Genomic DNA, 16,511 nt, shown 5'->3' on the forward strand with positions numbered 1-16,511 from the left:
TTGGGTTATACAGGGACCGGTAGATCCAATAATTGCTGTGGGTGTCCAGAAATTTGTACTGCAATTGAAACATGTAGAAAGTATGAGTAGCCCTGAGGACAAAGAATGTGAGGTGAACACTGTATTAAGAAGTGTAAAATCACCTGTAATATATTCAGGAAACTATCCTGTATTGTTTGTGACAGGCATGAATGTCCACAACTGGGTGCTAAAATTGAAAGAGAAGAAAACATAAGCAAAAAGGCACTAGTTGGTACAATAGTAGTGCCCTAATGTTGTCTGGGAGAGCTAGAGTCACCTGTGATTCTCCAAATGGTCTGTCCTGCCCAGGGAGGCAAGTGTGTCACAGGGAGAGTGAACGCGCTGTTCAGGAGAAGCACTGAGGGTGCAGAGGAATAGCGCTGCAAAAATGAGAAAATGCTGTCAATGTGATAAAGTAGAGAACCAGCAAGACATGAGCTGGATCTCTTAAAAATATTACCTTAGTCTGTGGCTGGACGCTTGTGCTGCAGGTATGAGAGACGCTGTATTGCAGGGAAGTATATCCGGGTATAAGTGGAGAATGATAGCCTATCACGGCCCCAGGAGGGCGGTCACATGATCAGGATGTTAACTATGGGGCGGCGCCTGTGTGATAGACAGCTATGTCCAAGTAAGAGGAGAAAGAAGGAGGGGGGAGCCCATGATGTAACAGGGGGCGGGTAGAGGGCGGCGCTTATGGCCTAAACGTCATCCCTCTGTGGAAGGAGTGAGAGGAATGTCTCCATGGGAATGCTGTATAAACCAGCGGTCATGTGACCGGGGGTTGAAAGGAGGTGAAGCAAACTCTGTGGACATCAGTGTCCAGCATTGTGAGAGAGCAGGGGAGCATGTCCTGTGACCAGGAGACAGATAGAAGGCAGTGCAATGGAAATTCATGTCACTATGAAAAGGGGAATAAACCTCCTTAGGAATGTTATGTTAATGTGTTGCTGAGCCAGGAGTATATGTAGTCTAGCTATTGTGATGAATGTGGGGGCAGAGGATATCTATCTGTGTAAGGGTATGGGTGTGAATGCTGCGAATAAAAGAATGAAATAGGTTGAAATGGATAATAATCAGGTACAATGGACTGAATGTATTGGTGGGGAGGCTATGTGAGCTACAACTGAAAAAAAAAAAAGAAGAAAATCACTACGAAGTTAGATAATTAATAGGAGTAGTGTGGTAGGTAGGTGATAGGTTACCATCGAATAGCCGGACGTGCCCAGTATATGGTGATAAGGTGGTTCTAACAATTCTAGAAAAACGGAAAATAGAAGAGTTAGTGACAATCCTGAAATTTGTCAAAATATACACAGACAATTCTGATACTACGCAGCCAATAGTCAAAATAGCCGGTTAAACATGCAATATGAAAACCTCGATTACACTGTTATGTAATCATAAAAAGGCGGCAACATCATAGTCCCTGTTGAGGCCTCTGGGTTCCAGAGTTTGTAATGTAAAAATCCAATAGGCCTCTCTTTTCTTCAGTAATTTTACCCTATTAATGCCTCGCCTACTACCCGGAACCTCAATTGTGAGATATTATGGTTCTTGTCATGGAAATGGAAAGGAAGGGGGAGATGAGTTTTCTTGGTCCTGATATTAGATTTGTGCTGCGAAATCCGATCTCTGACAGGTTGTGTTGTCTCTCCCACATATGCCAGGCCGCAAGGGCATTTGATGACATATATCACGTATGATGATTCACAGGTATAGAAGCCATTGATTGGTATCCCTTTACCTGATTGAGGGTGAAAGAGTTTTGAGCCCTTTTGAACATTGCTGCACTGGAGGCAACTGAGGCAGGGAAAAGTGCCTAATCGGGGTGTGCGGAGAAATGTTTGTTTAGGGACTACAATTCTGGACCCTAGATCTGCTCTGACAAGTTTGTCTCTAATGTTTCCGGGGCGGCGATAACAAGGAAGATAGGGGACCTGAAATTCAGGGATGTTGGGATAACTGCGAGTTAACAAGTTCCAGTGCCGTCTGATAACAGACTGTGCCAGTTGTGAAAAGGGGTGGAATGTACTAACAAAAGGTATGCGTTTTGTGGTATCATTCCTCCTAATTGAACTAGTGTTATTTTTCGCTTTTGTTAGGACTGTCATTGGGTAACCCCTATCCATGAACTTGGTCTCCATCTCAGATTTTCTCAAATTTCTAGTGGTAGTATCTGAGACAATTCTATCAACTCTGCTGAACTGTGATTTTGGAATTGAGTTTTTAATTACCGGTGGATGGCAGCTGTTGAAATGTAGTAAACTATTTCTGTCGGTTGGTTTGGTGAAGAGGTCTATGCTCAAAGATCCCCGTGTATCCTTGCAGATCAGGGTGTCCAGGAAATTGATTTGTGCCGAATTATACTGCAGGGTAAACTTTAGCTCCGGCCAGATGCCATTTATGTGTTCATTGAACTGAATCAAAGTTTCAAAGGGACCATTCCAGAAGCAAAAAATATCGTCTATAAATCTCCGCCACGTCAAGGCATGCTGACCAAAGAGAGGGTGATTATAGACAAAATTGTCCTCGAAAACCGCCATATAGGCTACAGCAAAAGGGGGCGCTACGTTCGCCCCCATCGCTGTGCCCTGTTGTTGAATGTACCAAGTATCCTCGAAAAGGAAATAATTTTCCTTAAGGACTAGTTCCAAAAGGTCTGCACAAAAGTGTCTAACTTGGTAATCTATGCCTGCTTGCTGTAGAAGTCTGTCAGTGGCCGCCATACCCTTTTCATGGGTAATAGATGTATACAGACTTTGTACATCCCAAGTTACCAATAGAGTAGATATATGATCTAATGATTGTATCATTTGGATGAATTCACCAGTGTCTAAAAGAAATGACTTGTTTTTTTTTACTATTGGTGTGAGGATCCTCTCTAATACGATAGATAGCGGTGATAAGATGGAATCCGTGAGTGATACAATTGGTCTACCTGGAGGTTTGTGAAGTCTTTTGTGTATTTTTGGTAAAATATAAAAGACGGGCGTGGTGGGGTCGGTTTTGATGAGATAATCCCTTAATTTTTTGTCTATTGTGCCCGCTTGGAAATGGACATCAAGGACAGATTTGATTTTGATTGCCAAATTGTGGACGGGATTATAAGGAATTACCTTATAAACATCCGTGTCGCTGAGCTGTCTAAGGACCTCCTCTAAATAGTCTGACCTGTCCATTACTACTGTGGCGCTCCCCTTGTCAGCTGGTTTTATGACAAGGGATTTATCTGAGGATAGTTGCTCAAGGGAAAGTTTCTCAGCTTGAGACAAATTTGCCTGAAAATGGAATTTGCCTGTATCGATGTTGCGTATTGTCTGGGATATGTCTCGTTCGACCAAAGAAACAAATGTCTCGATGGGTGGGTTGTCTTTAGGTGGCATAAAGGTACTAGGTACCTTGAGGTTCAGCTCTTGGAACTGGAGGAGTGTTTGCGTAGTTTGTGATGGAGTGATATGCTCCAAAGGTTTTTTCGAAAAATGGGCACGTAGCCGTAGATTACAAAAAAAACGTTGTAAATCCATACTAAGTTCAAATGAATTGAATTTGTAAGTGGGGCAGAACGACAAACCCTTTTGTAAAAACAGAGACCTGATTTGCTGACAAATTCTTAGAAGAAATATTGATTACCAAGGGGTGTGGGGGTTGTACCTGTGATCGCGTCGAGATCTGGCCTCTGGAGTCCCTGGCGGCATTGCCCCCCCCTGGCGCGTCTTCCTCTTGAGCGACCACGGCCTAAAAAAGATGCAGAATGGACAGTAGATGTGGAAGAAGTACCTGGTCGGCTGTCCCCAGAGCCAGAAGAGCTTTGTGACGTGCGACGTCTGGTATAGTGTTGGTTGTCCCGCCAGTGATACACACGATTTTGTAAATAATCCTCGGCATCGCGGCTGTCTGTGTCTGTTACAGACGCCGCGTCACGAGGCAAGCCTGCAAGGTTCAGAGAAGCGGCAGGACCTTACGTGACGTCACAGACACGTGATAGATCACGTGACAGGCAGTGGAGCGCAACGGAGCGCTCAGGGGCCAGAAAAAACTTGCTTTCCTACGCGTTTCGGAATTCTCGGATTCCTTCCTCAGGGATGGCCCCAGCAAGCAAGGATGGCCCTTATATAACTTACAACACCATGTGACTACATTACACATTAAAAGCAAATAGTTCAATCTCACTATTCAGGCCATTTGGGATCAGAGAGTCTAATTCAAATATCCATTTACTCTCTTCCCTGGACATCTGATGAATAAAGTTACCCTTCCTCCAGCTTTTATTAACTACTTTGATGCCGGTGACTTTAGTGTCCTATATACAGCCCCCATGATGTATAAGGTAGTGGTTGGAGAGGGGATGGTCTGTAAATTTCTTACCAATATTGCGCAGATGTTCCCCGATCCGGACATTTAACGGGCGTATTGTTCTACCTATATAAAATTTACCACAGGGACATGTGATGCAGTATATTACCCCCTTCGTGTCGCACGTTATAAAGTCCTTAATGGGAATTTCTGTGGATCCATTCATAATTGAAAATTGTTTTTTAATGCCCAGTTTCCTGCCGGGCGCACATTTCCTACAGGGAAAAAACCGTTTGGATGTTGTTTAAATGTGGTTTACATGCCGCCATAGGTTTCGAGATGGAAGGGGCTACCATATTTCCCAAATTATCGGGGAACATCTGCGCAATATTGATAAGAAATTTACAGACCATTCCCTCTCCAACCACTACCTTATACATCATGGGGGCTGTATAAAGGACACTAAAGTCACCGGCATCAAAGTGGTTAATAAAAGCTGGAGGAAAGGTAACTTTATTCATCAGATGTCCAGGGAAGAGAGTAAATGGATATTCAAATTAGACTCTCTGCTCCCAAATGGCCTGAATAGTGAGATTGAACTATTTGCTTGTAATGTGTAATGTAGTCACATGGTGTTGTAGGTTATATAAGGGCCATCCTTGCTTGATGGGGCCATCCCTGAGGAAGGAATCCGAGAATTCCAAAGCGCATAGGAAAGCAAGTTTTTTCTGGCCCCTGAGCGCTCCGTAGCGCTCCACTGCCTGTCACGTGATCTATCAGGTGTCTGTGACGTCACACAAGGTCCTGCCGCTTCTCTGAACCTTGCAGGCTTGCCTTGTAACGCGGCGTCTGTAACAGACACAGACTGCCGCTGGAAATCTTTAAGTAGACGCTAGTCACCGGCCGGGACAGCGTCCTTCATGGAGATTTCTGCTCTTGTTTATCTGGGACACCAGCGATTACTGACAGCAAATAGAAAGGACCTTTTATTCATTTCTCTTACAAGGAGCTCTCTCCAGGACTACTGTTTTTATGCCACTTGATAACTTCTAAAGGTAATTCACCCTTTGCTTTGCTCTGGTACTGTCTATGTCTGTGTGATTACAGATTTCATGCACTGAATTTAGGTACATTTTCCAGCGCTAGTTTTTTTTAATATATTTTCATGCTTAGATCTGCTTGTTAGTCTGCATCTAAAAAGGAGTGATCACACCTTGGAGAGCTGTTAAACCAAGTGGACTGACATGAATCATGGCTCCAACATGAGAGATGTCAATTGAAACAAAGGAGAGGATTATCAAACTCTTAAAAGAGGGTAAATCATCACGCAATGTTGTAAAAGATGTTGGTTGTTCACAGTCAGCTTTGTCTAAAATCTGGACCAAATACAAACAACATGGGAAGGTTGTTAAAGGCAAACATACTGGTAGACCAAGGAAGACATCAAAGCGTCAAGACCGGAAACTTAAAGCAATATGTTTCCAAAACAGGAAATGCACAACCAAATAAATGAGGAACGAATGGAAGGAAACTGGAGTCAACGTCTGTGACCGAACTGTAAGAAACTACATAAAGGAAATTGGATTTACATACAGAAAAGCTAAACGAAAGACATCATTAACACCTAAACAGAAAAAAACAAGGTTACAATGGGCTAAAGAAAAGCAATTGTGGAGTGTGGATGACTGGATGAAAGTCATATTCAGTGATGAATCGTGAATATGCATTGGGCAAGGTGATGATGCTGGAACTTTTGTTTGGTGCCGTTCCAATTAGATTTATAAAGATGACTGCCTGAAGGAGAACATGAAACTTTCCACAGTTATTGATGATATGGGGCTGCATGTCAGGTAACGGCACTGGAAAGATGGCTGTCATTACATCTTCAATAAATGCACAAGATAATGTTGATATTTAGGAAACTTTTCTTATCCCATCAATTGAAAGGATGTTTGGGGATGATGAAATCATTTTTCAAGATGATAATGCATCCTGCCATAGAGCAAAAACTGTGAAAACATTCCTTGAAAAAAAGACACATAAGTTCAATGTCATGGCCTGCAAATAGTCCGGATCTCAATCCAATTGAAAATCTTTGGTGGAAGTTGAAGAAAATGGTCCATGACAAGGCTCCAACCTGCAAAGCTGATCTGGCAACAGCAATCAGAGAAAGTTGGAGCCAGATTGATGAAGAGTACTGTTTGACACTCATTAAGTCCATGCCTCAGAGGCTGCAAGCTGTTATAAAAGCCAGAGATGGTGCAACAAAATACTAGTGATGTGTTGGAGTGTTTTTTGGTTGGTTTGTTTTTCATGATTCCATATTTTTTTCCTCAGAATTGAGTGATTCCATAATTTTCACCTATGCTTGGTTTAAAAAAGTAACCATTACTGACTACCACATTTTTTGCTCTTGATTTCTTTTAGTGTTTCTTAAAGCCAGAAAGTTGCCATTTGAAATTACTTTAGTTTTGTGCAATGTCTGTGATCTGCTTTTTTTCTACCAAATGAAACAACTGAATGAACATCCTCCAAGGCCGGTGGTTCCATAATTTTTTGCCAGGGGTTGTACATGATTGTGTTAGGATGGCTGCAGAATCTTTACCTGTGCCATCATCATAGTGACTGACACCTGGGCTATCAGTTGGGATATTTATGAAAAACAAGTAAAACATAGCTTAATGAAATGTGAAAAATTATAAAAAAAATGGACTAAATACTCCTTTTAACCATTGTAAAATGCTTTCCGTGTTAAAAGCTCAAACTATAAAATTATTTATTTATTCTGCACTGTAAACCGGAATTAATACTAGAGGTTCTGCCAAAAATAACTCTGAAATATCAAATATTAATGGGATTCTCCAAAAATCTATAAAATGGGCTAGGTTGCTTAATTTAAATGGCACGTCTGTGGGCAGGCGGCAGTCTGAAGAAATTCAGCTCAAAAGAACTGTCTCAACTGACAAAGGAACTGTATTGTAAATACACATACCATTCAACTGACTGAGCAAAGGTCTCCAGCCTCAGTCAGCTGAGGAGAAGATTTATTTCTTCTACTGTCACAGCCCTTCTCCAGCAGGTTACCAGTATGTCTGCTGTTTATTATACAGCTCAACCGTCAGTTAAGATATAGGTCTCGGGAGCTGTGTTTCTTCAGATTGCAGCCCACCTGGACACATGTCTTGGATGGGCTGCTGTTGGAATTACGTTATGGGGTCATTTTATTACATTATTAGAAAACCTTGTTAAAGTTTGGGCTTTTAGAACATAGTGACACAAAAGTTATTTTATTTGGTTTTTTTTGCACAAGTAATAAAATATTAAAAAGACCTTATATTAGCTTGGCAATCGTAATGGAACATGTATTTATGCTTTTACCTTTTGGGTGTGCCAGAAGTCCCTCTGCTGAGCGAATGCAGGAAATACTCAAACTTCTCTAATATCTAACTATGGGATGGTGGCCTTTTTATGACTGTAGCTAGAACTTTTTAGGTGATGTCTGTGCAGTAAAAAGAAATGTAATCAGCATATCTCGCTGGAAGAACAACAAATGTGTAGAACTGCATAATTTACTTATTTATATTAGGTTACTGATACATTTATTCCTTTCCTGTGTATTTTTTTCTTTTTTCATATTCTTCACAGAAAGTGCAAGTTGTGATTACTGTTTTGGACTACGACAAGCTAGGTAAGAATGAGGCAATCGGCAAGATCTTTGTTGGATGCAGCGCCTCAGGAACTGAGCTTCGTCATTGGTCTGACATGCTGGCTAATCCACGACGTCCCATTGCTCAGTGGCATCCACTCAAGCCAGAAGAGGAGGTGGACCTTGCATTGGGCTCCAAGAAATAATGAGCCCTTTCTACACATCTTTTCCCCTTATCCCTTTCACACTCTGCTATGCAGACTATAAGCACCTTCTGCTAACTCACCGGCTCTCCCTACAACACAGCAGCCAAGACTTAACGAACACATAAAGAAGTGTCATCGGAAAACAATGCAGTTTCGGTACACGTTTTTGAAGTTTCTGTGGGTCAACTTCAAAAGCAAAGTTTGGCTCTATGCCTCACTCTTTTATGTGTTCTCTGCAATTTTGTATTGTTTTCTTAAGTAAGATGAAGGAAACATGTGACATATTAGTCTTCCAAAATGATGCGTACATAATATTGATATATACAATCACTTTGACAGTTACGCAGTAAATACATCCATCTCCATTAGGTGAATTGTTAAAGAATATATTTCATATGTTTTATGTTGTTTGTTTTTTTTTAAAAAGAAAACTTGTTAAGGACTGAGAAACATTCAGTATACTTATAGGTTGACAGGCGATAGACATTTTCTTACGCTGGATGTCAGAAGTGAGATTAGCGTTTCATCCCGATGTTCCTGTTGTACACGTACACATTAATGCATTGTGATTAAGAGGTCACTACAACAAGATAAACCTCAAAATTGTTATTTTATATTTTGCTGTATTTCCACGAGGGAGCACATTTAGGCATGCTCCCTTCATTGAAACGTCTTCCATATTTTTAGAAAAAGGCTCTTATCAATGATGTAACTAGGTACAGTACTTATTCTCCTAAGTAATATCGCTTATTGGAATGAATTAATAATACCTGGTAGAAATAGTGAACTACTTATAATAATGCTGGTCATAACATTACTAAGTACTAATTAAGCAACAGATAAGGAAAATATTGCTATTTAAAATGCCGCTCAAAGCAGTTGGTTATTGTAAATGGACATGACAAAAGAAGAGGAGACAACCAATTAATGGCTTGTCAGTTGAGGTAGCTGTTTTTCCCAATTTTGTTGGAACCATATGACAAAGAGCCCGCTTCATTAAGAATGGTTTATACATGCCAGTCTTGATTAAAGGGCGCTTTGGAGAAGGATGCACCATATTCATTAAGAGGCATATGTCACTTAATGAATTCGACACATCTTCTCCGTGGCCTCTGGACGAAAATTCTCATTAAAGTGTCAAAAGTATGCTACGTGATTTCTGGCATAAATACTTTCATGTGATAAACCCAAAAGAAGAGCAACTGAAGGATAAAAGAAATGTACAAAAATAACTTACATATATTGGTTGTTTAGTGACTATTATGTAGTTTAATTTATTTTAATATATATATTTTCTATATCATGGGAATAATTGTTTAATGAAAAATATAGAACTGAATCTTATAGAGAGGCCAAGGAAAGTGGTAATATGGTTGTGTAGGCTTATGAATAAATCCTATTTTCATAGAAATCTTGGGTTCTAAATGACCACGCAATTACTTGAAAGAGCTTATCCTTTTTATCTTTTATGAATAACACCAAGAGCTTCAAAAATGATTATATTAGAATGGGTTTCTAATGTACTCCGTCAAGTTTTTGTATGCAAAATATTTTTTAAATCGATCATTATTAGGTGCAGCCAAAAGGAATATCTTAACTGTGTCTTGGTAAGTGAGTTGTAGAAGAGTTTATACTGTAGAACTTAATAAAGTGTAGCTTAACATTTAGGGTACATGCACAAGGGCCAAAAAATCCTTAGCAAAATCCACAGCAGCAAGAACCTCTGTGGATCTCATTATATACATTCTGCAAAAGATGAAATGTTTTCCATCTCTAATGAAGTTACAAAATGTGCCCAAATATTCAGCTTCTGTGGGCTGCTAATTAATATTAACCCAACAATTATGTAAATGATCCATGCAGGCAGTGTGTGTGTGTATATATATATACTGCTCAAAAAAATAAAGGGAACACTTAAACAACAAAATGTAACTCCAAGTCAGTCACACTTCTGTGAAATCACACTGATTGTGATTCAATTTCTCCTGCTGTTGTGCCAATGGAATAAACAACAGGTAGAAATAGTAGGAAGGTCACTACACTAACATCCATGTGTGTGCTCAGTAAGAGTGTCCAGGGTTCCCTTTATTTTTTTGAACAGTGTATAAATATATATATATATACGTTCAGTCACCTATCACTTTATGACAAGTTCTCTGTATATTGGAACACATTTTCAATACGTCAGGTTTCTAATTTAAAACACTTCAAAGCAGGATGCAAAAACCTGAAAAATGCATGCACTCTAATAGGATTTCGTCAATTTTCTATTGGTTGTAAGAAACAAGTTATAGGAAAAGAAATATTCAGGTAGCTAATTTTTCATTACTTGTTTAAGGAACATTCTACTATTTCAATATTGATGACCTGTCCTTAAGAGAAGTGATGAATATCAGATCAATGGGGGCCACACCTGGTGCAAAAAAATGCTATGTAGAGGCCATTCTTGTGTGCAGCAGATCAGCTCCAGTGTTATTGCATGCAGCAACCAGTCAGGTCATTGCATTTTTATGCCCGCCCTGATAGTGTTATAGGTTGTTATGACGTCCAATAGGACACTTATACTAACATTCACCCTGCCCTAAGAAAGAAGGCAGTTTGCTGCTATGAGAATGAATGTCATCAGTTGTGATCAGTACCATGGCATACTGTAGAGGTTCTTAATCTAGTGGTAGTGGACGCTCTACTTCCCAATATAGTGCATTAATGTTGACCAACAGCAGACATAACACAGAAAATTGATTGAAATTATAGTAAATTGAAATTTTAGTAAATTAACATAAGTAAAGTTTTCCTTGAAAACTTTGTTAAACAAAAATGTTTCTTGTGTTGCCAAAGTATGTTTGTCAAAATAGTTGACAAGAGAGAGACAAGTGTAAGGTGAGGAGCGCATCAAGAAACCCAGAGGCACAAATACTAAAAGACTTTAATTCATAGAATGGACTTTTTGATACTCAATGTCGTAAGATGTTTTATTTAAGCACATATCCAGAAAATGAAAGGAAATAAATTAAGCTTATTCCGGCATAAGCAACTAGTAGCAGAGACATGAAAATGATTCCTTTATAATCTTTTTGGCCAACTTTGCATCCAGAACCTGTAGATCCGTACTATACACTAATGGAAAAGTGGACACCAAGGTCATAAATAATTTACATGCATCTGCTATCTATTGCATGTGACCATGTGGTATGGATGTGTGCTAAGAGTGACGAGTTCTGTAAGAAGGTTACTTTAGTTGAGTGGTCACATGAAATGCAGGTTGCAAACGTTAATTTTCCAATGACCAGCTAGGCTTTCCTTTACCCAGGACAAAGCTTCAGATAGTTGCTTTAGTTTGTTATCTAAATACCCTGGCTAAGTTAAAATGGCTTTTTAGATCCCACCAAGGACCTGAAGAATATTCTGCACCTGTCCCCATCTCCATTAAGTCCTGACTTTGAGATCAGCAACACTTTAAGTAAATAACATTGCAGGGATTTATTATGTCATACAAAGTAATAATACTGCAGTAACATTAAAAGAGAAATGGTCGGCCCAAAATAACTGAACAAATGAAGTACAGGCGCCCTTTGCACCCTTGGTGTGGCCAAACGACTAAGATCACCTTCCCACACTCTTGTTGTGCATCAATTTCAATCCCCTTCTTCCTTCATTGACAGCTCTAATTTTAGAGGAGGCAGAAAAGGGCAAAGCTAGATGACACTCAAGTAGGCGGGAACGTGCACTGAACTGCTCTGGCATGTCACGAGTGCAGCGATCGCTAGGTTTGATCAGTCATTTTATGCTGGTAAATCCTCCTAATGCAATTTTTGTACAATAAAATCTGAAACTCATAATAAGGCCAGGGTTTATTGTAATTCTAACTTGTTGAAATGTATTTTTCTGATCAGCAGGTAACGTGACATGTTAATGTCATTAGCATACGAGTTGTACTATACTTCACACTATACTATTGCCCGGTACAAGCTTCTGGCAGTTAAGAACTAGTGATGAGCGAATGTGCTGGGATAAGGTGTTATCCTTGCATGCTCGGGTGTTAACTTAGTGTCTTGTGTGTGCTCGAAAAATATGTTCAAGTCCCCGCACCTGCATGTCCCGCTGCTGTTAGACAGCCGCAACACATGCGGAGATTCCCTAACAAACAGGTATCCCCTGCATGTGTTACGGCTGTCTGACAGCCACGAGACATGCAGCCATGAGGACATAAACATACTTTTCGAGCACACTGGAGACACTAGGTTAGCACATGAGCATGCAAGGATAACACCTTATCCCAGCACGCTTGCTCATCACTATTAAGAACAATTCAGTACATTTCACACTGCACAAAACATTATTGATTTGGAATAAAACCTATAACTTGTAGGAATACACTGCTTCAATTATTCCAAATGGTAGCTGTAAGATTTTAAGTGCTGATTATTGAGTTATGTAGGTAAACTTGTAGAATTAGATAATATGTTTCATGTGAAATAACATTTACAGCCAAACTCGGTTGCTTACAAAGAAATGACAAAAGCTAGCAAGTGGTTTATTTTTGCAATTTCAGAGTTTAATAAAGGTAAAGCATGCCATATAGATTCGGCAGAGGAAAGATAATGGGTCGTAATGTAGAAATGGGTTGGGCATTACAGGGTAGACTAGAAAGAAGACAGTAAAGCAGCTATATTATGCATGCTGAGCACTATGGCACATACTTCACATTCTGTATGGTCAGAGAAGTGAGTGGGTGGTCAGGAGCTGGATGTATGTTTGATATCTTGTATATAGTATGCATGTAACACTTTATACATAACAGCATGGGGCATAACTATGTGCCGCACATATTGATTGAGACCAAATATTTACTCATCTCTTAACCTGTTTACTGACATGATATATTTTTGTGATCTGAAACATCTTAGTTTGGATAAAAAAATATTCAGCTAAAAGTGTAACCCTATAGTGTGTGCTGACTTTGATTTTGCCATGGGGTAAACAGGTTAACAATAAGGCTAGTTACACGTGCTCTTCTACTGTTACTTGTGCCTGTCTTTAATGAAAAAAACAATGACATAGATTCAGGGGCACCATAGCAAGACCTCACCCAGGGCAAACATATACTGTATTCTTTGCTCTCATCCTAAATCCTCTAACCAAGGCAGTGTGACTTATTGTTCCAAGTCACCGGGGCATGGACCCCAACCTCCCCTGCACGCTACACCTTTGCATTCAATTTGTCCCACTGCCATCCGTTTATGTCCTACTTTAATGTACTGTGGTGCCAGATTTTTTCTTTAAAGACAGTCACTGTTAGTGTACGCATAGCCTTTGGCTCATAAAAGATGAGTTTGATAATATAGGCAATATAAAGGTTTTAAAATATAGCTATTTGAATACATCTAAGAGTTAACTTATGTTTTTACTTATATTTTTGAATGTATGCATGCCAAGAAGAAATTAAAGTACATAGGTATATATATATATATATATATATATATATATGTATATATATATAATAGATGATATATAGAAAAATATAGATACATGTTGAAAATGGGCGGGTCAGTGTTTAATCAATTTATCAATTTTTACAATTTGTTAATGTGTGGGTGATGTCTTGTAAACTGCTAAATGTTAATGGCCATGTACCAATGCAATAGATTATGGCCTTTACCCTGGCCCAAGGATGAATCCCTTCTGTGTCTTGTGCTGTCTGTATAATAATTTCTGCTATGATATAAAAGCCATAATTTCCAAGAGAAGTGTTCCTTTGAGGGTGCACTCAGAATAAATATGCATGTATACTGTCTTTGTCTCAGTGTTTTCTGAAGATGAATGAGGTGAAGTTATTGGGAGGTATCTTTGGGGCTGTGCTTTCCTGCTCACCTCAAAATGTTCAATGTTTGTGACAAATCATTGTTTCGTCTTTGTTATTTTGTAAGATGTCTCCTTAATAAAGAAATATTAAAACAAACGCATTACATTATTTTTTTGTTATTCTAAGGCTACTTTCACACTTGCTTTGTTTTGCAGCTCGTTTTTCCCGCAAAAAAACGCATACAAACGCATACAAATGCTGCGTTTTTTTCAAGCATTTTTATGAGCATGCATGAAAAAAACGCAGCGTTTTTATGCATTTGTATGCGTTTTTAGTGCGTTTTTACCGCGTTTGCGTTTTTTTCCAACATTAGTTGGCCCCTCACACTAACCCAAACCATGACTTTACTAACCCTAACCCTAACCCTTAACCAAACCATACCCTAACCCTGACCTTAACCCTTAACCAAACCATACTAACCCTAACCCTTAACCAAACCCTACTAACCCTAACCCAAACCCTAACCCTAAACCCTAACTAACCCTAACCCTTAACCAAACCATACTAACCCTAACCCTAAACCCCCTTAACTAACCCTAACTCTAACCCAAACCCCTAAATTCCATTGTCTAACTAATGGTCAACAAAAAAACGCATGCGCAAAAAAACGCATACATGAGCATGCCAATGCGCACATATGTGCACCCATAGACTAATAATGGGTGTCTTTCTGTAAAAAAACGCATTGTGCGCATGCGTTTTTTTTAGGCAAGTCGGACGCCCAAAAAATGCAACAGGATGCATTTTGTGCGCCCGAGCGCACACCACAAAAAACGCATGCGCGTAAAAACGCATACAAACGCATGTGTATGCGCACATAAGCGCATCCCATGCAAAATCTAGGAAAAAAACGCATGCGTTTTTTAGCGCTAAAATACAGCGCAAAAAAACGCAAGTGTGAAACCAGCCTAAGCGGTTAAAAATACTATAGGTATTGATTTACAATTTATCTGGATTTTTAGAAAAGCTACCAAAACCCAAGTAGACGCAGACAGGTGTTAGTTACAAATATTATTACCCAAATCAGTGGAAGACATAGTCTTGTAAACGAAGAAGTATTTATCCAAGTTATAGTTTAATTCCCTTTCTTCTACTGAGATCAAATAATTGCAAATTAATAATCCCAAGATCTCCTATAGGAATATGAAAAATATGAATGAATAATCTCCTATAGATATACAGGATATGGGGGAAACGTTATTTCCTACACCATGCTAGGAAGAACCTTGTCCTGTTACCTCTAGAAGTACAGTTATGGACTGTTTTACTGCATATACATTTAAGTATTAGTTTTAATTCATTTCTGCAATTGAAATATTTGGAAACATACAATAGCATAGTCTTCTATAGGACTATATAGAAGACATGATATGTCCCCAGTCCCTGCTAGGCTTTAACAGATACTATGCTGAAATCTCCACATTGAACTTCATCTGCCACATTATACCCAAACACACAGTTGGTCCAAGTCAGCCTCTAATTTATGCACATCTTCCATATACTGCAACATGCTACTTAATTTAATGTCATTTACGATAATTGAAACAGCAAAATTAATCTCATCTTTTAGATCATTAACCCCTTTCACCTTAAAGCCTGTTTTTACCTTCCTTCCTGACCAGGCCAAATTTTACAATTCTGACCACTGTCACTTTGTCAGGAACTCTGAAACATTTCAATGTGTCCCAGTGATTCTGGGATAGTTTTATCATGACACATTGTACTTTGTGTTACTGGTAAATTTAGGTTGATATTATTTGTGTTTATTTGTGAAAATATAGGAAATTTAGCAATTTTCAAACATTGAATTTTTATGCCCTTAAACCTGATATTTATTTCACACAACATAGTTAATACATAACATTTACCACGTTTATTTTACTTCAGCACAATATTTGAAAAAAAAAAAAAATCTCAGAAAGTTAGAAGGGTTAAAAGATTATCAGCAATTTCTCATTTTTCAATCAACACTTACAAAACCATTTTTTAGGACCACCTCACATTTGAAGTGAATTTGAGGGGCCTATGTGACAAAAAAACCCCATAATTTTAAATACTGCATCCCTGAAAGTTCTCAAAACGACATTCATTAAGTTTATTAACCCTTTAGGTGAGTCACAGAAATTATAGCAATGTGCAAGGCAAAAACTGAGCATTTTAATTCTTCCCACAAAAATGTTCCCTTAGCCCCAAATTATTAATTTTCACAAGGATAGCAGGAGAAACTGGACCATACAATTTGTTGTGCTATTTCTGCTGAGTACACATATACCCATTATGTGGTGGAAAACTATTGTTGGGGCACATGGCATAGCTCGGACGGGAAGCAGCATCACTGTACTTTTGGAATGCAAAATTCGCTGCCATGTTGCTTTGCGGAGCACTTGATGTGCCTAAACAGTGTAAACCTCCAACAAGTAACCACAATTTGGAAACTGCACCCCTCAAGGAATTTTTCTAGAGATTTGATGAGCACCTT

General features: G+C 39.1%; 1 protein-coding gene across 1 annotated transcript in view; it reads left to right on the forward strand.

Annotated features, from left to right (window-relative positions):
• Positions 1 to 14,128, forward strand: part of SYT2 (synaptotagmin 2) — a 224,737-nt gene extending 210,609 nt beyond the window's left edge. Inside the window, exon 10 of the mRNA XM_073561058.1 lies at positions 7,963 to 14,128. Within this exon, the coding sequence (XP_073417159.1) occupies positions 7,963 to 8,169 (207 nt within the window). The 3' untranslated portion in view covers positions 8,170 to 14,128. The remainder of the gene's footprint in view (positions 1 to 7,962) is intronic.
• The last annotated feature ends 2,383 nt before the right edge of the window (positions 14,129 to 16,511 follow it).

This window comes from Dendrobates tinctorius, unplaced genomic scaffold (assembly GCF_039654945.1).
Source record: "Dendrobates tinctorius isolate UK_male_01 unplaced genomic scaffold, ASM3965494v1 ptg000312l, whole genome shotgun sequence".
Taxonomy (NCBI): Eukaryota; Metazoa; Chordata; class Amphibia; order Anura; family Dendrobatidae; genus Dendrobates; species Dendrobates tinctorius.